Here is a 24,087-nt window from a genome sequence, read left to right as displayed (position 1 = left end):
AATAGATCCCTGAATCTTGCAATGAGAAGATGTGGCTTAGAGACCTAATAATGAGGAAAGAAAGAAAAAACTGGGCTGTAAATGACTGTCACCGTGGGGGGGGGTGGTTGTATGTTTAAAACGGCATTTGTATCTGTATGTTTTACTTTATATTGTTATGTATGATTTGTCTTGCTTATGTCGTTGTATTTATGTCACTGTAATTTTCTTTCTGTTTTTTAAAGGTAATAATGTTTAATAAAAATTAAAAATTTTTTAAAAAAGAGAGAATTCTGGGAGTTGAAGTCCACAAGTCTTAAAGTTGCCAAGTTTGGGAACCTCTGGTATAAAGGAGCTGGTCCCTGGCTCAACAGCAGTAACTGTGAGAGGGATCCAAGTCTCAGCCAGCAGTGTGTGGCCTCTTCCAAAAACGGCAATGCAGTTCTAGGCTGCGTCAACAAAGGGATAGTTTCAAGATCATGGAATTTGCTGGGACCATTTCATATTGCACTTCATACATTTGCACTTTATTTGAGCATTGCAGGTTAAAGAAGAATTATTATTCAAGTACATAGAAATAAACCCCTGCAACGGAGCTTGCCATCAAGGTCATAACTAGGGACGGTCATAAAGAGGGTCGGTCACCTGACCAACCAGAACGTTATTGGATATTTTAAAGGGCTTTGCTGATGGGTCCCCAGCCAAGGGGGCAGTTTTAGACAGAGCCACGTGGGGCCACGTTTCCCACCTTAGAAAATGTATTTCTGATTTATGAAGCCCCAATGTGGAAGCGGTTCGCCTTTGCTTCTTCCAGGCAGAGGGGAGATCTCTTTGTGGTCTCCTGTCCCTTCCACAGCCAATTGGGCCCATTTCAATTAGAGGAAAGCTGGCAGCTGCCATTCACGGGACACGTTTGGCATGGGGTGACCTTTCCCAGGATCTCCAACCGGCCTTTCTGGAAAACAGGCCACTGCAGCCCCTGAGCATGTACAGAGTTTATTTGCACCCCCTGTTCCATCCCTGCCTTCTCCGGCCCCTGTTTGGTCGTAGCCAGACTTTGTCCGGAGCTGGGGGCCCTTTTTGGTCTCCTCGGCTGGGACGTCCAGCGGCTCTTGTGCCATGGGGGGCCTCAGGGTCTCCTCCGCTGCAGGGTTGGGGGTCCCTGTGGCCAGAGGGCCTCCTCAACCGCAGGGGATCCGGTCTAGGGGATCCAGTCCAGAGGAGCCACCGAAGCAGAGCAACTGCAGGAGCCTCTCCAGCTCCTTCTCCAGGGGGCCCAGAGCTCCCGCCGCGGCTGGTCTCCCCCCTGCTCAGCCCCAAAGGGAGGAGGGGTCCTTTTCTCCCCCCTGCAGGAAAGGGTGGGGGGTGATCCCCTCCTGGGATCCGCTTCTTTCCATCTGGTTCCCGATCCCACCTTGGGATCCCTGGCTTTCCAGTGGATCCCCCGTCCCTCCTTGGCTCCCTCGTCTCCCAATGGCCTCCCGGGATCCCCTCGGGCTGAGCTCCGTCCCTTCCCGGGATCCCTTCGGCTGCTTGGCTCCTAGCCCGGCGGTTCTCCTCCTGGGGGTGGAGGGGCCTTTTCCCAGGGGTCGCCCGAGTCCCCCGGGGGGAGCCTGGCAGGAGAAGCCGGGGAAGGGAGGACGCGGGCCTTCCCTTCGGAGCCTCCCCTTCAGCTCCCCGGGCGCAGCTCCGCCGCCCCCGCCAGGAGCCTCCTGCGCCCAAAGGAGGGGAGGGGCCGCCACGGCTCCTCCCACCGAAACCCCGCCCTCCCTCCGCCTGTCCGTGTGGCTGGCTGTGGGCGGGGGGGGGGGGCAAAAGGAGGGCCCGGATGGGGACAGACGCGCAAGCGCAGAGGACGCTGAGAAAGCAGCTCCCTCCCAGCGACGGCGCTCGGTGGGCGGAGCTACGGAGGCCAAGAGGGACCGTTTCTGAGGCGGAAAACCAGGCGCCGCAGGAGGAACCGTGTCGAACGGCATCAGGAAGGCTGAGAACCGAACTGTTGTAGCGGAACCAGAGAGCTGACGGAAGGAGCGGTCCGCTTCGGAGGCGGAGAAACCGGAAGTAAGTAGAGGCTGCTGGGACGGAGGGGCAGCCTGGGAAGGTCTCCTTCGGGTCCTCGGGAGGGGACGCCTCGGCCTGGGCCTCTCCTGCGGTGAGGGGGACGCCGCCGTGACCCGCCTCTCTTTCTCCCCTGCAGGAGGACGGAGGAGTCCGGCGGGGGAGGGAAGGAAGGAAGCGCCGCCCGAGAGGAGGAGGAGGAGAGCGGGCCCCGCGGAGGAGCCCCGGGAGACGGCGGGGAAAGGCCGGGGGGGCTCCGGAGCTGCAGGAGGGATGAGCCCAGCGGGAGCCCGGGAAAGGCGGCTGCCTGGAGGCCAATGCGGGGAGGAGAAAACAGGGGGAGACGCCGAGACGGGCCTGGAGGGCGGAGGATCCTTCGGAAGACCCCGGAATCCCCAAAGGATCCAGGAGGAAGAAGAGAGATATCAGTGCCCGGAATGTGAGAAATTCTTCAAGAGAAATGAGTACCTTCGAAAGCATCTAAAGGTCCATTCAGGAGAAAAACCTCATAAATGTCTGGAGTGTGGAAAGAGCTTCAGTCATAGGAGCAGCCTTTATAGACATCAAAGGATCCATTCAGGAGAAGAACTTCATAAATGTCTGGAGTGTGGAAAGAGCTTCAGTCGGAGGGGCAACCTTTATAGACATCAAAAGATCCACACAGGAGAAAAACCTCATAAATGTCTGGAGTGTGGAAAGAGCTTCAGCCAGAGGGGCAGTCTTTATACACATCAAAGGATCCACACAGGAGAAAAACCTCATAAATGTCTGGAGTGTGGAAAGAGCTTCAGTGAGAGGAGCAACCTTTATAGACATCAAAGGATCCATTCAGGAAAAGAACCTCATAAATGTCTGGAGTGTGGAAAGAGCTTCAGTCAGAAGGGCAACGTTTATACACATCAAAAGATCCACACAGAAGAAAAACCTCATAAATGTCTGGAGTGTGGAAAGAGCTTCAGTCAGAGGAGCAACCTTTATAGACATCAAAGGATCCATTCAGGAGAAGAACCTCATAAATGTCTAGAGTGTGGAAAGAGCTTCAGTCAGAAGGGCAACGTTTATACACATCAAAAGATCCACACAGAAGAAAAACCTCATAAATGTCTGGAGTGTGGAAAGAGCTTCAGCAAGAGGGGCAGTCTTTATGCACATCAAAGGATCCACACAGGAGAAAAACCTCATAAATGTTTGGAGTGTGGAAAGAGTTTCAGTCAGAGGAGCAACCTTTATACACATCAAAGGATCCACACAGGAGAAAAACCTCATAAATGTCTGGAGTGTGGAAAGACCTTCAGTCAGAGGAGCTACCTTTATAGACATCAGAGGATCCACACAGGAGAAAAACCTCATAAATGTCTGGAGTGTGGAAAGAGCTTCAGTCAGAGGAGCGACCTTTATAGACATCAAAGGATGCACATAGGAGAAGAACCTCATAAATGTCTGGAGTGTGGAAAGAGCTTCAGTCAGAGGAGCGACCTTTATAGACATCAGAGGATCCACACAGGAGAAAAACCTCATAAATGTCTGGAGTGTGGAAAGAGCTTCACTGGGAGGAGCAGCCTTTATAGACATAAAAGGATCCACACAGGAGAAAAACCTCATAAATGTCTGGAGTGTGGAAACAGCTTCAGTCAGAGGAGCCACCTTTATGCACACCAAAGGATTCACACAGGAGAAAAACCTCATAAATGTCTGGAGTGTGGAAAGAGCTTCAGTCGGAGGAGCACCCTTTATACACATCAAAGGATCCACACAGGAGAAAAATCGCATAAATCCCTGGAGTGTGGAACGAGCTTCAATGAGAGTAGAACCCTTTATAGACATCAGAGGATCCACACAAAGAGAAAGACCTCATTAATGTCTGGAGTGTGGAAAGAGCTTCAGTGAGAGAAGTAGCCTGTATAAACATCAAAATATTCACACAAGAGAAGAACCTCATAAATGTCTGGAGTGTGGAAAGAGCTTCAGTCGGAGGAGCCACCTTTATGCACACCAAAGGATTCACACAGGAGAAAAACCTCATAAATGTCTGGAGTGTGGAAAGAGCTTCAGTCGGAGGAGCAGCCTTTATAGGCATCAGAGGATCCACACAGGAGAAAAACCTCCGCCCAATCCCCGCATTCAGGCAGGGGGAGGCCGAGGGGCCCTCCTGGGACTGCAGCCGTTCCCCCCCTCTGGGGTCCTCCCCTAGGCAAGGTGGGTTGGGAGGTCGGGGGGGGGGGTGCAGCCAGGCGAGCGAAAGCTGAAGGGGCCACGGAGTTTTCCGCCCTTTTAATGTTCTCCTCGTTTTGCACTGAAGACCTGAGCTAATCTGATGCTGGAGCCCAGTGAGGCTTAGAGCGGTGGAGGAAGTTCCCTTCTGAGCTGACACAATAAGAACAAGCCAGCTGCAAGGGACCTTAGAGGTCTTCTAGCCCAACCCTCTGCTCAAGCAGCAGATGTCATCCTGAAGGTGCCTTTTCAGGAGGCAACTGGATTTTCTTTGCTTTCACTTCTCACCCAAGAAATGTCCTCCATTAATAGGACAGAACAGAAGGGTATTCTTTATTGGCCAAGTGTGATTGGACACACAAGGAATTTGTCTTTGGTGCATCACCTCTCACAGTGTACCTGAAGTAAAATAAAAGGCATCCATCAACATACAACACTTGGTGATAGTCGTAAGTTACTAATAAGCAATCAAATCATACTAAGAAAGAAACAGAACCATCTAAATTGTAAAGATAAAAGCAACATAGTCATAAGTGGGGAGAGACAGTTACCGAGAAGAGTAAGAAGAAGATAGTAATGCAGTCTTAGGAGTTGTTGTGGGAATTCATTGTTGAACAGAGTGATGGCAGGTGGGGGAAACCTGTTCTTGTGTGTAGTTGTCTTGGTGTGCAATGCCCTATGCAACCCAGAGATAGTAAGCACGGTAGTCAGCCAGCCCCTCCCCACTTTAGCTGCCTTACCAGCCCCTCCCTCCCCACATCCACCTGCTCCTCCTTTTCAAAGACTGCAGCAGTGGGGGGAAATCCCCTCCAATACTGCCCCCTTCCTAGTTGCAGTTTTCAACCTTTTTGAGCCCTTGGAAACCGTGTCTGTGTCTGTGTGTGTGATTTTCCTCCTACACCATCTCCCTCTTTGGAGGGGACTCCTGTTGCGGCTGCTGCCTGTGCCACTGTGCCCTGCGACATAGCCCTCCACCCCTGGGTTGGGTCACCGTTAAGCCATTGGGAGCTTTGGATTTTCATACAGTGTTTTGCCCATCTTCTTCCCCGTTTTATTGTCCTCTTTTGTAAGCCACCCAGAGTCATTGGCAGTTGGGCTCCCCTTTGCTTCTCTCAAACTCTCCCCAATTCAGGCAATCAAGTTCTTTTCGGCTCCACACCAAACTTAGTGCCTGAGTTTGGAGAGTAAGATATGAAAATCCTGCATGGCTTCATGGTGCTGAATCCCCAAGGACATGACCCTCTTTTGCCCATCTTCCAAATGTTGAAGGCTCCAGCAGCTGAAGACCCAGAAAGAATCCAACTTGGAGAATATCAACATTGCATGATTTCCTGTTTCTTTTTTCCCCCAACAATGAGATATTGATTTCTATGAAGAAATTCACTAGCAGGAGATTCTCCTCCTTAGCTCCTCTTTAACTGGAGACGGTCTCCTTTTGGGCATGAATTCCAAATTCAGATATCCAGGAAGAAAATGTATCCACGTAGTTGCTGTTTAAAGACACGCTTGTGTTGTCCCCAATTGGGGTCTGAGCCTGGTGTGGAAGCCAATGATGGACCCAGACAGGAGGGGCAGGTTTTCTGATTGCTTTTTATTGGAGGACTCCAAGGAAAAAGGTTCCTGGTCAAAAGGCCAAGAACAAAGGATTAAGAAAGCTTTATGCATTTTCACTAAAGGAGAAGGCGGGACAAGGTGAAATAATAAGAAATGTCATCTAAAAAACACTTTAGCAATAATTCCACCATTTGTTCTATTGGTCTCTAGCTGTGCCATTCCTAAGCCTTGGCTAACGAAGGCCCCAGGAGTTCTCTAACAGGCCTTTCATTGGCTGCCGGCCATCTCTATTCCTAACTTTTAGCTGAGCTCTGCAAGTTGTCTAATTCTTGTTACTGTTATCCACTTTCTAGCTACCCATAATTGCTGCAAGCTTTACACATGCATATTTCCTGTTGATAAGCATTCTTTGTTCTTGTGAGACAGACAGAGCCCCCCAGACCCCAATTACAGTCTTCCTGCTTTACTTTCAAGTGTGTGCTATGACCTTGCTTTAGTCCCCAGCCCATCATTCCCCCCCCCTTTGAATCTGAAAATGATCTCATTTTCCAAGGGTCACCCAACAGCAATATCCCTGTACTGGGAGACCTCCTGGTTTACTTACAGGTGGGGAGGCAAAGCAGAAGGCATTGTAATGCACAACAGGTGATTCAGAGAACAATGACTTTGCCTGCCAGGGTCAATATTAGGTCCTTAACCAGTGAAATCAGGCAACCCTCCTGTCAGTCAATGCCACTTCTCTTTCCATTCGTCCATGGGGGAGGGAGGGGGGGTGCAGCTCTCTTTGTGATGTGTGTAGTTCAGCTGTGGAATTCCAGGATTTCTCCAGAATCTGCACACAGCATTGTTGCCCAAGTAGTGCACACCCATCTCCTTAGGATGCCAATATCATATCTAGAGCCATTCTATTCTGAACTGTCATTGTCCAAATGGCTTCTTGTTCTTTTGCTGCAGCAATAAAAAAACTCCCCAGTCTCCTTGGCTAGGATTTCCCCCACCGCTTGTATGTGATACAAAGCCTTATTGAGGGACCAGAGCCCACGGAGCAAAGAAAGGGGTTCAGGTACTTTCTGAGTTGTTCAAGATTCCTGTGGTTTCCAATCTTCCTTTCAGGTAAAGTGGGCATAACATAGTTAACCCACTTATATGGGAAGAGCACAGATACATAACAAAATCATGTGGTCTCATCCCAAAGGTTGTTAAGTTTATTTGTCTTAATATCTTAGCCTTCATGCACACAGACGCCCCAATCAGCTAGTGGTAATAATTGGGTAACTCCTAATCCTTGTGTGGGTAGCTACAAACACCTATTGGGGAAATGTTCTAATTGAGAAAACACCTACGGGAGATGGCAGTTCTCCTCTCACACAACTATGGTTGCGGAGGCTTTTGGTTCCAGAACAATAACTTCAGTCCCAGTTCTGCTACTGAGAAAGTCACAGGCTGCGCAGTCCAGGGATCCGGACGGGCAGATCGTGGGTATTTCTTCACTCGGGAAGTGATCAATCCAAGATGCCCGGCCTTCCACTTTTAGGGCTGTATGGGTGGTCTGAAGCCCTTGAAAGGGTCCTTCCACTGCTGAGCCAAGGAGGTTGTTGGTCCCCGAGTCTTTACAAGAGTCCAGTCTGCAGGCTTAAACGGATGCCCTGGGTGATCTAGTCCTGCAGATAACGGGAAAGGAAATTCATCACCCCAGTGAGGTGTCTTACGCTTTTGGTACAAGGCCAGTGTTAGGTAAGCTCCCCGTCGGGAGACCAAGTACGTTCAGAGAAGTGTTGTGAGAGTTGTGTTGGAGAACACACAAACCAGCATACAGAAACACTGTAAATAGGCTTTTACTTTCGTGGAAATATTGGTATCAGAGTCCATCAAACAGTCCAAGTCACCCACGGATAAGACAGTCAGTCATCAACGTCTTTCAGTTAAGAGATAATCCAAATAACATAGTCCAGTATCATATAATCAGTTCAGAACTCAAAGTTTGCTAACAGCTGCAGAACTTACAATAGCTCACTCAGTTCAGATCAGCCCAGCATCTAAGGAACAGAGGGCGAGCTAAGAGTGGGCTCCCTCTTATGGCCGATTGAGGAAAAACAGCAACCAATCACATTTTACAGTATGCTTTAAAGAAACAGGTACAACATTGTTCCATGATTTATATATTGCCAACCCAACCATTAGATTATATTCCAAAGAGTCAGTTTGCCCACCAGTGGGATGGGCCTCTCCTCTGCCTTTAGGGAGGGATGTGGTCATCCCAAAAGGGCCTCAAAGAGGCTCGAGCCTATTCGCTTTGGAGGTGCAATGAGAGTGGCAAAGGTTGAGGTGAGCACAGGTGAGCTTCCTGTCGGAGCTTAGCTATCTGTTGTTTTTGTAAATCATTACATTTTTTTCCCATAGGAGGACTTGCCAGGTGGTAGGCTGAGGAAAGCTTCCCAGTGATGTTTAACTGTTTGCACAAACCTAGCTGTGAAATATGGGTCCCAATCCAATGATGTGCTATTTGGCAGCCCAAACCTAGGAATAATTTCTTCCAGTAGGACGTTTACTACTTCATGATCTTTATTAGCCCTGCTAGCAAAAGCCTCAGGCCATCCTGTGAAGGGAGATTCTAGTCCCAAAAGAGACTTAAAACCTCCCTTTCTAGGGAATTCAGTCAAGTCTGTTTCTCAAATTGTCCCTGGGTAGTTGCCCTTAAGTTGGACTCATAGGGGTGGGTGCCTGGCTCCTTTTGGATCATTTCTGGCACAAATCAGACAAGCTGCTACAGCTCGGAGATAGCAGAATCGAGATCCTTGCCTACCACACAGCATGTCCTAAAGTTTACCAGGGCTTTTGACCCCCAATGTGTGCCAGCATGTATTTGTGGTAAAGGAATCCTTAGAGGTGCATCTGGTAGAATAACTTTGCTCTCTATCCGCCACCCATCGTTCCCCTCCTTGCCTCCGATAAACCTGGCCCATGCCCTGTGCCTGGGTGTATAAGAGGCCGGGGAAGTGGGTATGGAAGGAGACATGGGAATTCGGGTAGCTGTTCCATCTGAGCATCATAGGGCAGCTTCCTTAGCGGTATAGAAGTCTAACTGCTATTGCTATCTATCTATCTATCTATCTATCTATCTATCTATCTATCTATCTATCTATCTATCTATCTATCTATCTATCTATCTATCTATCTATCTATCTGATTGTTGGGGGCGATATGCTGACTCTGTAACCCGCTTAGAGAGGGCTGAAAGCCCTATGAAGCGGTATATAAGTCTAACTGCTATTGCTATTTAAACAGGTGGATATTTTGCTGTTTAATATCTATATTCCTCCACTTAATAAGAATAGTGTGATCAATAAGATTTGGGACAGCATAGAAGGTTTTATTCTTGGCTGCTCAGACAAATACCCCCAAAGCAGCAATAATTATAGGGGGGGGACTTAAACGCTAGAATGGGACCAAATGATCAAGCATTATTTAATCAATGTAAGATCCACTATGATGAGAATGTAAGAGGAGAATCCCTGCATTCCAGACAATTTAAAGACCCTAAAGCAAATCGGGCAGGTTTGTGTGTAGGACAGATGACTGTATGTTTGGATCTTTGTATCCTTAATGGGTCCCCATGGGGCGTCTTTCCAGCAGAATATACTTCTCGAGGAGCAGGAAGAAAATCCACGGTTGATTCCTGGATAATATCATATGATCAGAAGTTCTTACAGAAGATGGAGGTAGACTCACGACTGGAAAGCAATCATAATACAATGCTCCTTACTCTCACATTGCACCAGAGATCTCTGAGGGCAGGCACAGCTTACCTGCCCAGGTTAGAGAGTCAAAATACCCAGGTAAAAATTAAATGGAAAGAGGAAAATGCTAAGGAAGTTACCAAACGGATGTTAGTTCCAGAAACCATAGAGCTACCTACATCTCTGCTAAGGAATAACTTTGGAGGATCTTACTTAGAGGGGTTTGAAACTTTAATTTTAAATTTGAATGCGGTTCTCATTAACAGAACACTAGCTCACTCCCAAAGGCCGGTCTCAAAGAATAAAAAATGGTTTTGGTTGCGTGCAACTAAAAAGGATATATAATATGGAGTACAGGAAAAGTAAAAATGCCCCTTTTGAGGATCACACTCACTACTTAAAGCAGTTGAAAGCACAATATAAGACCCTTCTAAAAGAAAATAAAAAAATGCGACTCGGAGGGAGTCTTGACATAGATTAATTACTTCAGTCAGGACAAAAAAAATACATCCCTTTTTGGTGCATCACCAGGGGATTGGGGAAACCCCCCCCTAACCCCCAACTAATCAGGTTCCGATTCATGCCTGGGAAGAGTATTTTAGGGAGCTTTATACAGATCCTGACTATGTAACCAAGGAGAGCCAAGCTAGTTTGGACCACACTCCTTACTGGCCCCCTGTTACACCAGAAGAGATATCCCGGTTGATCGGAGCCCTAAAGGCTAATAAGGCACCTGGGGCTGATAATGTCCTGCCAGAAATAATCAAAAAGAAGGCCAGTTGGAGTTGGTGGGCTCCACTTTTAGCCTCTCTGTTTACATTCATAGATAAAACTGGCCATATGCCAAGAGATCGGGGAATAGCAATTATCATATCAATTTATAAAAAAGGGAATAGAAATGACCCAGGCAATTATAGACCCATTAGTCTTCTGAGCGTTATTAGTAAACTGTATGCCAAACACCTAAACTATAAACTCCAGGATTTGCTAATATCAGGGGGGATAATCGAAGAAGCCGGTTTCAGAGAAGGAAGATCTACAGTGGATCATATCTTGGTACTCCACCATTTAGTACAAAAATACACGTATAAAAAAATCCTCTCTTTTTGTGGCCTTCCTGGATTGTAAGCAGGCCTTTGATTCAATATCCAGGATCTCCCTCTGGGGGAAATTAAAATGCACCACTATCGATCAACGCCTCCTCTTCCTCATACAAAAATTGTATGCCAATTCCCCCTTGAAAGTGAGGTGCAATCCCCAAGGGAGTTTAACCGCCCCAGTAAGGGTACAAAAAGGGGTACGGCAGGGTTGCATCCTGTCCCCCTCCCTCTTCAACTTCTATATCAATCCCCTGATCGATCTCTTACAGGACCCTAATTTCCATCCTCCTAACCTAGCACAGCGCAAAATCAGGGCAACACTCAGCTATTGCAGGCAAAACAAGCTGGTCCTTAACTTTGATAAATCAAAAGTTTTAGTTTTTGCTAAAAGACCACGCCAATACTCCTGAGAAATAGAAGGACATTGTCAGCCTCTGTTTCGCTTACTGGCTATCGGCTGCCATAGAAATGGGGAGGGTGGGGGCACGGTATTTGGGATGGGCATAAATGGTACAGGGGGTGATATGAAAAGGGCGTTTTCTTCTCACAGTCTTCTGCGCATGCTGGTGGCCGGTGTTTGGACCTGGTCAAGGCCAACCGTCCTGCATAGAAACATGATGGTGCCTTTTGGAGATGCATCCATCTTTTCATAACCAGTAAAACTATTTTAATTCCAGGAACAATGGAGCTGGGGGTTTTCTTTCTTGGTCATTGATGGAGGCACGCCTGACAGACATAGTTTAGAACAGGTTAGAACATTTAGATACCTTGGGGTGGTTTTCCACTCGCAAGGGACATGGAAGGCACACCTGGATCACACATTGCAAGCAGCCAACAGGTCCTCAAACGCAATCAAACACTTCTTTTGCAAGTCCTTGCAAAGACTTGCTAGAAACCATACAAACCATACACTTCTTTTATACAGGTGGAGGTCAGTTAGTACCTGCTGCCTTAAAACTTTTCGAGGCCAAAACATTGTCGCAAATTCTATATGGGGCACAAACAGGAATCCTTGCAAAGACTTGCTAGAAACCATACAAACTAAATTCCTGCGAGCCATCTTAACTGCACCCAAAGGAACTCCAAATGCCCAGTTAGGAATTGAGACAGGCATGCCTCAAATTCAGGTAAGAGCCTGGAAGATGATGGTTGTTCCTTGGCTTAAAATGCATTTCTTTCCAGAGGGACTGTCCCTACTAGTGTTGACTGACAATTTCCCCTCCCCCTGGAAACAGGCAATTGATCACAAGCTGGGCTCTCATGGGCTCTCACTGGTATTCCTAATGTCCCCAGGCTTTGACCAAGCAAAGCAAGTAGTAATCAATAGAATGGGGGACATGGAGTCCCAAGAAGAACTAAATAGGTTGCCTCTCCACAGTAGGGACAGAATCAAACAGGGAGTGTGGGAATCGGCAAGATATCTGAATGACCTGATCTCCCCAAAACAAAGAATAGCTTTCTTCAGAGCCAGATTTAACATTCTTCCTTCAGCACTCCTCCAGGGCAGGTATAAGAGAACACCTATAGCAGAACGGGTTTGTATACGTGATAAAGGAGAAGTGGAAGATAATTCACATGTTCTATTGCACTGGGAGCTACACAGAGCTTGTAGGTCTGCACATATTCTCCCCTTATTAGAGAGATTGCCAGGGAGGGCAGACCATTTTTATCTAGGCTTTCTCCTCCAGGACACTAACCCGGTTACCACGGCTGCAGTGGAAAAGTTCTGTGCTGCTGCAATTTCCATAAGAAAAAAAAATCGGTTACAGAAGTATAGTTGTCATCTTGTACCAATTATCTGGACATATCTCTGACAATTTCTGGACCATTGTATTTACTCCCATACTTATCGGCTTCTCACCCACGTAAACCAGGGAGTGCTGGCTGGGGAATTCTGGGAGTTGAAGTCCGGACATCTTCAAGTTGCCAAGGTTGAGAAACACTGTCCTAGACACTGAATCGTTTATACATGAATGCTGGCTGGGGAATTCTGGGAGTTGAAGTCCGGACATCTTCAAGTTGCCAAGATTGAGAAACACTATCCTAGACACTGAATTGTTTATACGCGAATGCTGGCTGGGGAATTCTGGGAGTTGAAGTCCGGACATCTTCAAGTTGCCAAGGTTGAGAAACACTGTCCTAGACACTGAATTGTTTATACGTGAATGCTGGCTGGGGAATTCTGGGAGTTGAAGTCCGGACATCTTCAAGTTGCCAAGGTTGGGAAACAACTGTCCTAGACACTGAATTGTTTATACGTGAATGCTGGCTGGGGAATTCTGGGAGTTGAAGTCCGGACATCTTCAAGTTGTCAAGGTTGGGAAACACTGGGCTAGATGACCTCTAAGGGGCCCTTCAGGGTTGTGGGACTCACCTCGCTGTAGATGTTTTTCTGGAAGTCCAGCTCCTCCTTCAGGGTCTGCAGCCTGTTCTCCGCATCCACCCTCCGCAGCATTTCATCCTGAAGCTGCTTCTTGATGTCGGCCAAGGATCCCTCCACCTGCGGGGGGACAAAGGAGGGACCCCCGTTACGCCCGGAGGGGAGACCCTGTGTGGCCTCACTGCTCCACAGGAGCCCCCCTCCTCTCCAGGTCCCCCTCCCCTAGTCAAGAGTTGGGAGTTTAAGGCATCCATCCCGATTCAGCTTCTCCCCCTCAAGGCCTCCTCAAGCCTCTCAGGAGTCTGCAGGGAGGGAAAAATGCCAGAGAGTCTGAAGCAGAAGGAGAGCCAGAAGGCACCAGACTAGCAGGAGACGGGGAGTTCTAGTCCCGCCTTAGGCACAGAAGCCCCGAGTGACTTTGGTCCAATCACAGGGGGACTGGGAGTTCTAGTCCCGCCTTAGGCACAGAAGCCCCTGGGTGACTTTGGTCCAATCACAGGGAACTGGGAGTTCTAGTCCCGCCTTAGGCACAGAAGCCCCTGGGTGACTTTGGTCCAATCCCAGGGAGACTGGGAGTTCTAGTCCCGCCTTAGGCACAGAAGCTCTGGGTGACTTTGGTCCAATCATGGGGGGACTGGGAGTTCTAGTCCCGCCTTAGGCACAGAAGCCCCTGGGTGACTTTGGTCCAATCACAGGGGGACTGGGAGGTCTAGTCCCGCCTTAGGCACAAAAGCTCCTGGGTGACTTTGGTCCAATCCCAGGGAGACTGGGAGTTCTAGTCCCGCCTTAGGCACAGAAGCTCCTGGTGACTTTGGTCCAATCACAGGGGGACTGGGAGTTCTAGTCCCGCCTTAGGCACAGAAGCTCCTGGGCGACTTTGGTCCAATCACAGGGGGACTGGGAGTTCTAGTCCCGCCTTAGGCACAGAAGCTCCTGGTGACTTTGGTCCAATCACAGGGGGACTGAGAGTTCTAGTCCCGCCTTAGGCACAGAAACTCCTGGGCGACTTTGGTCCAATCACAGGGGGACTGGGAGTTCTAGTCCCGCCTTAGGCACAGAAGCTCCTGGGTGACTTTGGTCCAATCACCAGGAGCCTGGGAATTCTAGTCCCGCCTTAGGCACAGAAGCTCCTGGGTGACTTTGGTCCAATCACAGGGGGACTGGGAGTTCTAGTCTCGCCTTGGGCGTGAAAGCCGACTGTGTGACTTTGGGGCCACTCCTTTTCTCTCAGCCCAGCCCACCTCACAGGGTTGTTGTACTGGGAAAAACAGGAAGGAGGAGTAATTTGGTATTGTGGCCAATTTGAATTCTTTATAAAAATAAGGAAGGCAGGATATAAATAAATAAACTATAGAAACAAACAAACAGATGGAAAATGCCCCTGGGCAGGGAGGAAGAGCCCTGGCTGGGGATGATGGGAGCAAGAGTCCCCACAGCCAGATCCTCTGAAAGGCCAGTGAATGGAAGAGTCCATTTGCTTTCCAGCTGTCCATTCCTCCTCTCTGCCTTGGCAAATGGTGGGCTCCACCGCCCGCTGCTGGCCTCACCTGGTGCCTGCAGACATGAATGTCAACTGGCAAAGCATTTACACAGTGAGCTTCTCCAGCAGCCCCCCCCGCCCCCCAGCCAGTTTGGGGGAGCAAGTGGGAGGGTGGGGGGAGTGAAGGTAAAATGAAGCTGATCATAAAATCCAGACTGTCCTGGAGCACAGCCCAGAGAGGGTGCAGGACGGACATAAAGTGGGGAAAGCAGAGGGAAGGAGGGGCTAATTTCGAGACAGTCGATGGCACCTCCGTGGCCAGGAGCAGTCTACCTTCGAAGGGCCACAGATGAGCACAGGCAACAGCTCTGCTGGTCCTCACAGACCAAGGAAATTCTCAACCTTGGCAGCTGAATGATGGGTGGGCTCCAACTCCCAGAATTCCCCCGTCAGCTGCCAAGCTGAAGAAATATTCTTCTGTATCTTCCTGCTGTTTTGGCCTCCTTCCGGCACAGCACACGTTAAAGCCACAATTACAGAAGCTGCCCAAAGAGGAAGCATGGCCAAATTAAAAGCAGGAGCCCAGCCACCCATTGTCCGGGAGGGGGGAGAAACCCAAAGACCACCAGCCTCCCTTCAGTCCCGGAAGCCTAATAAGGTCGGCCAGCCTAGGAAGGACCTGGAAGGCTGGTGACCGGTCTCCTAGCACAGTGGTTCCCAAACTTGGCAACTTTAAGACTTGCTCTGCTGGCTGGAGAATTCTGGGAGTTGAAGTCCACAAGTCTTAAAGTTGCCAAGTTTGGGAACCGCTGTCCTAGCAGAAGGACCCTTCCCCTTCTGCACAAGAGACATTTACAGGCATCGTCTACCTGAGCCTGCAAACTCACTCCTCCTGGCACGTTTTGGGACCGGTAGTCCAAAGGTGGACGGGGGAGGGAGGCCCAGAAGGAGAAAGAGCCCCCCTCCCATCTCGAGGGCAGACCAGAGGGACCCCCGGGGTTCTTCGCAGGTGTGCCTGGTCTACCTTGGCCAGCTGGCCTCTGAGGTCACGGACTTCAGCCTCCAGGTTGCGCTTCTCCCCCAAGGCGGTGCTGAGCGCAGCCTCCTTGGAGTTGAGCAGGGCCTCCACATCCTTCAGGCGGGCCTGGGCAGCGAGCAGGTCTCCTTCCTTCTTGGCGTTCCTGAAAGGGAAAGAAGCGGCGATGGGGTCAGGAGGGAAGAGCCTTCCCAGCAGGCAAGATGGACTTCGGCACCAGCCCACAAGATGATCCCCATGGGAGGGAGACTTGGGAGCACCAGAACATTCACCCAATTTAAACCCAGGCCCAGAGATAAAGAGAACGACCCCATTCACACGTTTCAGCAAGCTTTCCCTAAGTAAACCCCAACAGGCTCACGCGAGAGCAGAATTGCATTTTCTGGGAATCTGGTGCCCCCATTTGGCAGTGCTGAGCATTGCCTAAGATCTTGTGGGCTTCAACAAGCAGGAACTTTAAATTAGTTTGGACCAAATGCTTAAAGCAATCAATATCCCACCCAGAGGACCTCCCTTTCACCGTGTGTGTGTGTGTGAGTGTGTGTGTGTGTTTGCTTGCTGCTGGTTTACCGGTTTGCAACCCGCATGGAACGTGTATGTGTGTGTGTACGTGCCAGAGGTGCGCTGCGTGCCCGTGCACCGTTCAATGTAAACCCTTCATGCACGCGCAGAACAATTTACAGGGAACCGCACATGTGCAGTCAGTAAAATCTAAAACGGCGGGGGCCCAGCAGCGGTGAGGGAAGCGGTTCAGAGGCGCGTCATGCCTGGGTCGCTGCCGGTTCTGTGACCCAGGCCTGAATTCCCCCCCTGGTTCTGCCTTTCCCCCGTGGGATGGGCTCCCTCGCCAGGAAGGGGGAGAAACTGCCGACTGGGCCCCCGGGGCCTTTGCTCAGGTGCTTCCTTTCCCCCCACCCAGTTTTGCTCAGAGAAGAGGATCCAAGGCATGTGCAGCGCTAAGGAAGATGCTGAAGGGAAACGAGAGAGGTTCCCCATCACGAAACGCTGGGCTGACGGAGGAGAGAGGCCCTTCTATTCTCACCTGCTTCCTTCCAAACTGGGTGCCGAGCGCTGGGGGCCTTTCAGGATTTCAGGCTGGAGGGGGGGGCAAAAGACAAATGCCCCCCTGAAGAAAGAGGCAAAGGGCACCAGAGGCAGCAGGAAGGTTGAGTGGCAGAGCGATGCTTCCTACCCCGATATCCCACCGCCGCAGTTGGTGAGGATAATCAACTGGGAATTTGTGCTGTATTTGCAGCTCAGGGTTCGAGTGGGGAGGGGTCCCGCTCGGAGCTTCTGGTTTCCTTGCAGACGTTTCCCTGAAGCTAAAGTCGGCACATCTTACGCTTTGCCAAGGAACACCGGAGTCTTATCCTGTCTGGCACTTTTCAGCCACACAGTGGAGACCCAGGCGGACCCTCTGTGTATTTATAGTGGCACGAAACGTACTCAGCGTCGCATCGCATCCACTGCCTGGAGATGTGAAAAGTCAAGCCGGATAGAAACGCAGCGATACACGAAGCCCTCCAGAACAGGCGTTTCCAGCCTTGGCGCCTTTCAGACTTGTGGACTTCAACTCCCAGAACTGCTTTGCTGGCGGAGGAACTCTGGGAGTTGAAGTCCGCAAGTCTGAAAGGCGCCACGGTTGGAGAGTCCCTGCTCCAGAATGCTAAGCTCAGGCCCGGATCCCGGAGGAGGAGGGGGCCGGGCGCGTGGCAGGGTCACCCACAGAGAAACCGTGAAGCCGGAGGGGAGTTGGTTGCGTGGCTCTGCTTGCAAAAAGGACACTGGCCACGTTTTACGGAGGGGAACGTCCACACTGCGGCAGCACCAAAGGCTGCTTTCTCCGCTGGGCGGAGGCCATCCGGTTGCCAGGGCTTGGGAGCAATGGCTGGGAGGGGGGCTCCGTGGGTGGCATCCAGTGAAGCCAGCAGGGAAGAGGGAAGGGCTCCTAAGTAGCCCCTCCCACGCTCTCCATCCGAGCCCAAAGGCCGGGTGCCGGCAGCGGAACCAAAGTAGGGGAAACGGGGCCTCGGTGTTTTAAGAAACGTTCACTTGGCTTCGATTTAGGAAGGAGAGGGAAGGAATGCAGACGAGGGGAAGAAAAAGCGGCATGTTGATCTGCGCTCCAGTCCAAGTTTCCACTCCTCGGCTGCCTCCCTTTCCTCCTCGGAGCAGGGAAGGCGCAGGAGAAGCCACCACAGCAGCCACTTCAAGGCTGAGCGGAGGGAAGGAACAAGCCTTTGGGGGATCTTCCAAGTTGCAACAGCACTGAAAAAAGGGGGGCCTAGTTCTCCCCGCCTATGACCCCTGCCGCAGCCCCCTGGGTGGCGTGATGGATGTTCAGACGCTTGGCAGCTGACTCACATTTGTGCCCAGGGGTCACGTGAGCCCCCCTTTTTTAGCGACCTACTGACAAGCAAAGTCAGTGGGAAGCCAGATTCACTTAAACCACTGGTTCCCAAACTTGGCAACTTTAAGACTTGCGGACTTCAACTCCCAGAATTCTCCAGCCAGTCTTAAAGTTGCCAAGTTTGGGAACCACTGGTCTATACCATAATTTGTTTGGCAGCCCAGAGGGATGATGGGCCGAGGGAATTTTCAGACTGCCCAGGAAGGAATACGGGTGGCAGCCGGTCACTTGGGGAGGGAGGGGGAGCTGGTGGGACAATTCAATGCAGGGATTTGTGGATCTGGAGACCGATCGGTGGCCAAAAGCAGCTGAGCCGCAGCTGCCGGGGGAGGATGGAGGGTGTGCCAGACTCTTCCATCCAAGAGGAGGAAATGTTAAGGGTGCGGCTTAAGTAGGCGGGCACATGCCAAGTCGTCGAAAGGGGTGTGAGTGCCCGGGTGTTTCTGATTTTATATTGGCCCTGTAAGATGCAGCTGAATATGAAACTCAGCGTTACAAATTACACTCACCACAACAAATTGTTAGAAGGACGAATCTGAAAGCAACACGCAAACACACACACACACACCCATTCCTTGTGCGCTGAGTTTTCTCCCACTTCTCATAAGCAGCGATTGCCAGGGAAAGATGGCACGGGCAGCGAAGGGCAAAAAGGACACCGGGCATCCTTGAAGGGATCCATTTCTCCTTTTCACCCTTCCGTAAAATGTAAATACAAATGAAAATAGTGAGAGAGCAGAGGAGGAGGAGAAACCCGGGGAGAAAAGGGGGAGAAGGAAGAAAAGCATTGACTTCAGGCTCTTTTTAACGTAGCACAATAAGATGAGCCTTTTAGCGTATCTATTTTTCAATTTGCAGTCATTCTGCCCACTCTGAGAATCTTGGGCTCTGGGTCGCAAAAGCAAAGTGGCACTTCTAGTCCTCATGACCATTCCTCCGCACACACAGAGCTTCTTTGCCGGAAACGGAGATGGGGACCTTCGAGATGCCAACAAAGAGGTTGCCAAGGAGACCTTTGGGCTGTTTCTCAAAAACAACATCACAGCAACCCCTCAGCCACAATCGGGATTCCCCCCCCCGCCGCCGCCCAAGGAAGTGGAATATCAGAGTCATTCATTTTTATGTCACGAGGCTTTTCAAAGAAGGTGGGGAAAAAGGACTTTCTATTTTGGGTTTGGGAACTTCCTCTGCTGCCGAGTTTGCAAAGCTGGCCCAGAACCAGCATGGCGGGGCCGATCGCAGACCATCAGCCCCCTTCTCCCCACACCAAGATTACGAAAGAAAGGAGCTCGCAGAGGGCTGCAGAATTGGGATCGGCAGAAAGGGAGCAACAGAATATCAGAGTTGGAAGGGACCTTGGAGGTCTTCTAGTCCAACCCCCTGCACAAGGAGCCTAGACCATTCCAGACAAATAGCTGTCCAGTCAATTCTTGAAAACCTCCAGTGATGGAGCCCCCACAACTTCTGAACTCTTCCACTGGCTAATTGTTCTGTCAGGAAATTCGTCCTTAATTAACTTTCCACCCGTTGTTCCTTGTCTGGCCTTCAGGGGCTTTGGAGAATAGCTTGACCCCCTTCCTCCTCTCTGGGGCAGCCCCTCAAATACTGGAAGGCAGCTCTCATGTCTCCCCTAGTCCTTCTCTCCATCAAAGTAGCCATGCAACCGTTCCTCATATGTTTTAGCCTCCAGCCCCTTAATCCTCTCGGCTGTTCTTCTCTGCACACTTTCTATAACGTTTCAGCGTCTTTTTGGTATTGTGGTGACCAAAACTGGAAAGGCAGCAGAAACGACAAGTCCTCTGGAGGAGAAAGGGAGCTCCCCTCCCCATTATCCTATGACTCATCTGCTCCGCTCCTAAAAGCCAGGAGGAAACGTGGGGAAAACAAGCCCGTTGCCCCCCCACCAGCCTTGCAAGTCGGAGCAAAATGCCAGGCTTCCGTTTCCAGGGAGAGCTTTTCCCTGAATGCCAGCAGAGCAGAGTTTTGTTTCCCCCCTGCTCAGCCCCAAAGGGAGGAGGAGGAGGGGTCCTTTCCCCCCCCTGCAGGAAAGGGGTTCCCCCCGTCCCTCCTGGGCTCCCTCGTCTCCCAATGGCCTCCCGGGATAGCCTCGGGCTGAGCTCCGTCCCTTCCCGGGATCCCTTCGGCTGCTTGGCTCCTGGCCCGGCGATTCTCCTCCTGGGGGTGGAGGGGCCTTTTCCCAGGGGTCGCCCGAGACCCCCGGGGGGAGCCTGGCAGGACAAGCCGGGGAAGGGAGGACGCGGGCCTTCCCTTCGGAGCCTCCCCTTCAGCTCCCCGGGCGAAGCTCCACCGACCCGGCCAGGAACCTCCCGCGCCCAAAGGAGCCGCCCGAAGGGAAGGAGGGGCGGGGCCACTGTGGCTCTTCCCACCGAAGCCCCGCCCTCCCTCCGCCTCTCCGTATGGCTGGTTGGGGGTGGGGGGCGGGGCGGAAGGAGGGGCCGGAGTGGGGACAGACGCGCAAGCGCAGAGGACGCTGGGAAAGCAGCTCCCTCCCAGCGACGGCGCTCGGTGGGCGGAGCTACGGAGGCCGAGAGGGACCTTGCTGAGGCGGAGAACCAGGCGCGGAGAATGAAATAAAGGAAAGGAACGTGGCGGCGAAGGGAAGGCTGCAGCCCAATTGGGCGCTTGGGGTTCACCGCCCCAGGAGGAACCGTGTCGAACGGCATCAGGAAGGCTGAGAACCGAACTGTTCTAGCGGGTCCCTTTCTCTCCTTCAGGGGAACGACGAGGAGGCGGTGCCTGGAGAGGAGGAGGCGGGGCTTCGCAGGAAGGAGGGGCTTGGAAACGGAGCGCCTTCACTTGCGGAACCAGAGAGCTGACGGAAGGAGCGGTTCCCTTCGGAGGCGGAGAAACCGGAAGTAAGTAGAGGCTGCTGGGACGGAGGGGCAGCCTGGGAGGGTTTCCTTCGGGTCCTCGGGAGGGGAGGCCTCGGCCTGGGCCTCTCCTGCGGTGAAGGGGACGCCGCCGTGACCCGCCTCTCTTTCTCCCCTGCAGGAGGACGGAGGAGCCCGGCGGGGGAGGGAAGGAAGGAATCGCCGCCCGAGAGGAGGAGGAGGAGGAGAGCGGGCCCCGCGGAGCAGCCCCGGGAGACGGCGGGGAAAGGCCGGGGGGGGGGGGCTCCGGAGCTGCAGGAGGGATGAGCCCAGCGGGAGCCCAGGAAAGGCGGCTGCCTGGAGGTCGATGCGGGGAGGAGGAATTGGGACGAGACGCCGAGACGGGCCTGGAGGGCGGAGGGTCCTTCGGAAGACCCCGGAATCCCCAAAGGATCCAGGAGGAAGAAGAGAGATATCAGTGCCCGGAATGTGAAAAATTCTTCAAGAGAAATCAGTGTCTTCGAAAGCATCTAAAGGTCCATTCAGGAGAAAAACCTCATAAATGTCTGGAGTGTGGAAAGAGCTTCAGTGAGAGGAGCAGCCTTTATAGACATCAAAGGATCCACACAGGAGAAAAACCTCATGAATGTCTGGAGTGTGGAAAGAGCTTCAGTCTGAGGAGCCACCTTTATGCACATCAAAGGATCCACACAGGAGAAAAACCTCATGAATGTCTGGAGTGTGGAAAGAGCTTCAGTGAGAGGAGCAGCCTTTATAGACATCAAAGGATCCACACAGGAGAAAAACCTCATGAATGTCTGGAGTGTGGAAAGAGCTTCAGTCTGAGGAGCAACCTTTATGCACATCAAAGGATCCACACAGGAGAAAAACCTCATAAATGTCTGGAGTGTGGAAAGAGCTTCAGTCAGAGGAGCAGCCTTTATGCACATCAAAGGATCCACACAGGAGAAAAACCTCATAAATGTCTGGAGTGTGGAAAGAGCTTCAGTGAGAGGAGCAACCTTTATAGACATCAAAGGATCCACACAGGAGAAAAACCTCATAAATGTCTGGAGTGTGGAAAGAGCTTCAGCCAGAGGAGCGACGTTTATGCACATCAAAGGATCCATTCAGGAGAAAAACCTCATAAATGTCTGGAGTGTGGAAAGAGCTTCAGCCGGAGGGGCAACCTTTATAAACATCAAAGGATCCACACAGGAGAAGAACCTCATAAATGTCTGGAGTGTGGAAAGAGCTTCAGCCAGAGGGGCAACTTTTATAAACATCAAAGGATCCACACAGGAGAAGAACCTCATAAATGTCTGGAGTGTGGAAAGAGCTTCAGCCAGAGGGGCAACCTTTATAAACATCAAAGGATCCATTCAGGAGAAAAACCTCATAAATGTCTGGAGTGTGGAAAGAGCTTCAGCCAGAGGAGCGACGTTTATGCACATCAAAGGATCCATTCAGGAGAAAAACCTCATAAATGTCTGGAGTGTGGAAAGAGCTTCAGCCGGAGGGGCAACCTTTATACACATCAAAGGATCCACACAGGGGAAGAACCTCATAAATGTCTGGAGTGTGGAAAGAGCTTCAGCCAGAGGGGCAACCTTTATAAACATCAAAGGATCCACACAGGAGAAGAACCTCATAAATGTCTGGAGTGTGGAAAGAGCTTCAGCCAGAGGGACAACCTTTATACACATCAAAAGATCCACACAGGAGAAAAACCTCATAAATGTCTGGAGTGTGGAAAGAGCTTCAGCCAGAGGAGCCACCTTTATGCACATCAAAAGGTCCACACAGGAGAAAAACCTCATAAATGTCTGGAGTGTGGAAAGAGCTTCAGCCAGAGGAGCGACCTTTATAAACATCAAAGGATCCACACAGGAGAAAAACCTCATAAATGTCTGGAGTGTGGAAAGAGCTTCAGCCAGAGGAGCCACCTTTATAAACATCAAAGGATCCATTCAGGAGAAAAACCTCATGAATGCCTGGAGTGTGGAAAGAGCTTCAGTGAGAGGAGCAACCTTTATGCACATCAAAGGATCCACACAGGAGAAAAACCTCATGAATGCCTGGAATGTGGAAAGAGCTTCAGTCAGAGGGGCAACCTTTATACACATCAAAAGATCCACACAGGAGAAGAACCTCATAAATGTCTGGAGTGTGGAAAGAGCTTCAGCCTTAGGGGCAACCTTTATGCACATCAAAGGATCCACACAGGAGAAAAACCTCATAAATGTCTGGAGTGTGGAAAGAGCTTCAGTCGGAGGGGCGACCTTTATAGACATCAAAGGATCCACACAGGAGAAAAACCTCTGCCCGGTCCCCGCATTCAGGAAGGGGGAGGCCGAGGGTCCCTCCTGGGACTGCAGTCGTTCCCTCCCTCCGGGGTCCTCCTGTAGGCAAGGTGGGTTGGGAGGTCTGGGGGTGCAGCCAGGCGAGCGAAAGCTGAAGGGGTCATGGAGTTTTCCGCCCTTTTAATGTTCTCCTCGTTTTGCACTGAAGACCTGAGCTAATCTGATGCTGGAGCCCAGTGAGGCTTAGACGGATGGAGGAAGTTCCCTTCTGAGCTGACACAATAAGAAGAAGCCAGCTGGAAGGGACTTTAGAGGTCTTCTAGCCCAACCCTCTGCTCAAGCATCAGATCTCATCCTGAAGGTGCTTTTTCAGGAGGCAACTGGATTTTCTTTCCCTTCACTTCTCACCCAAGAAATGTCCTCCGTTAATAGGACAGAGCAGAAGGGAATTCTTTATTGGCCAAGTGTGATTGGACACACAAGGAATTTGTCTTTGGTGCATCACCTCTCACAGTGTACCTGAAGTAAAATAAAAGGCATCCATCAACATACAACACTCGGTGATAGTCGTAAGTTACTAATAAGCAATCAAATCATACTAAGAAACAAACAGAACAATCTAAATTGTAAAGATACAAGCAACATAGTCATAAGAGGGGAGAGACAGTTACCGAGAAGAGTAAGAAGAAGATAGTAATGCAGTCTTAGGAGGAGGTGTGGGAATTCGTTGTTGAGCAGAGTGATGGCAGGTGGGGGAAAGCTGTTCTTGTGTCTAGTTGTCTTGGTGTGCAGTGCCCTATACACCCCAGAGACAGTAAGCACGGTAGTCAGCCAGCCCCTCCCCACTTTAGCTGCCTTACCAGCCCTCCCTCTCCACATCCACCTGCTCCTCCTTTCCAAAAACTGCAGCACTGGGGGGAAATCCCCTCCAATACTGCCCCTTTCCTGGTTGCAGTTTTCAACCTTTTTGAGCCCTTGGAAACCTTGTGTGTTTTTGTGTGTGTGTGT

The 24,087-nt window shown here is 50.9% G+C and overlaps 1 protein-coding gene across 1 annotated transcript; it reads left to right on the top strand.

The window, feature by feature from the left end:
* Positions 1-1,852: 1,852 nt before the first annotated feature.
* LOC148042321 (uncharacterized) lies at positions 1,853-23,633 on the top strand. The gene is given in 4 exon segments (XM_087702989.1): positions 1,853-2,040; positions 2,177-3,876; positions 3,878-4,142; positions 21,251-23,633. Coding segments are annotated over 3 exon segments (3,765 nt in total). The 5' UTR covers positions 1,853-2,040; positions 2,177-2,310; the 3' UTR covers positions 23,185-23,633.
* The last annotated feature ends 454 nt before the right edge of the window (positions 23,634-24,087 follow it).

The sequence above is a fragment of the Thamnophis sirtalis genome, unplaced genomic scaffold, assembly GCF_051295495.1.
Source record: "Thamnophis sirtalis isolate CommonGarterSnake01/CBP01778 unplaced genomic scaffold, rThaSir2_p1.2 scaffold_18, whole genome shotgun sequence".
NCBI lineage: Eukaryota > Metazoa > Chordata > Lepidosauria > Squamata > Natricidae > Thamnophis > Thamnophis sirtalis.
Note: the sequence above shows the minus strand (reverse complement) of the source record. Positions and strands in the feature narration are given on the sequence as shown.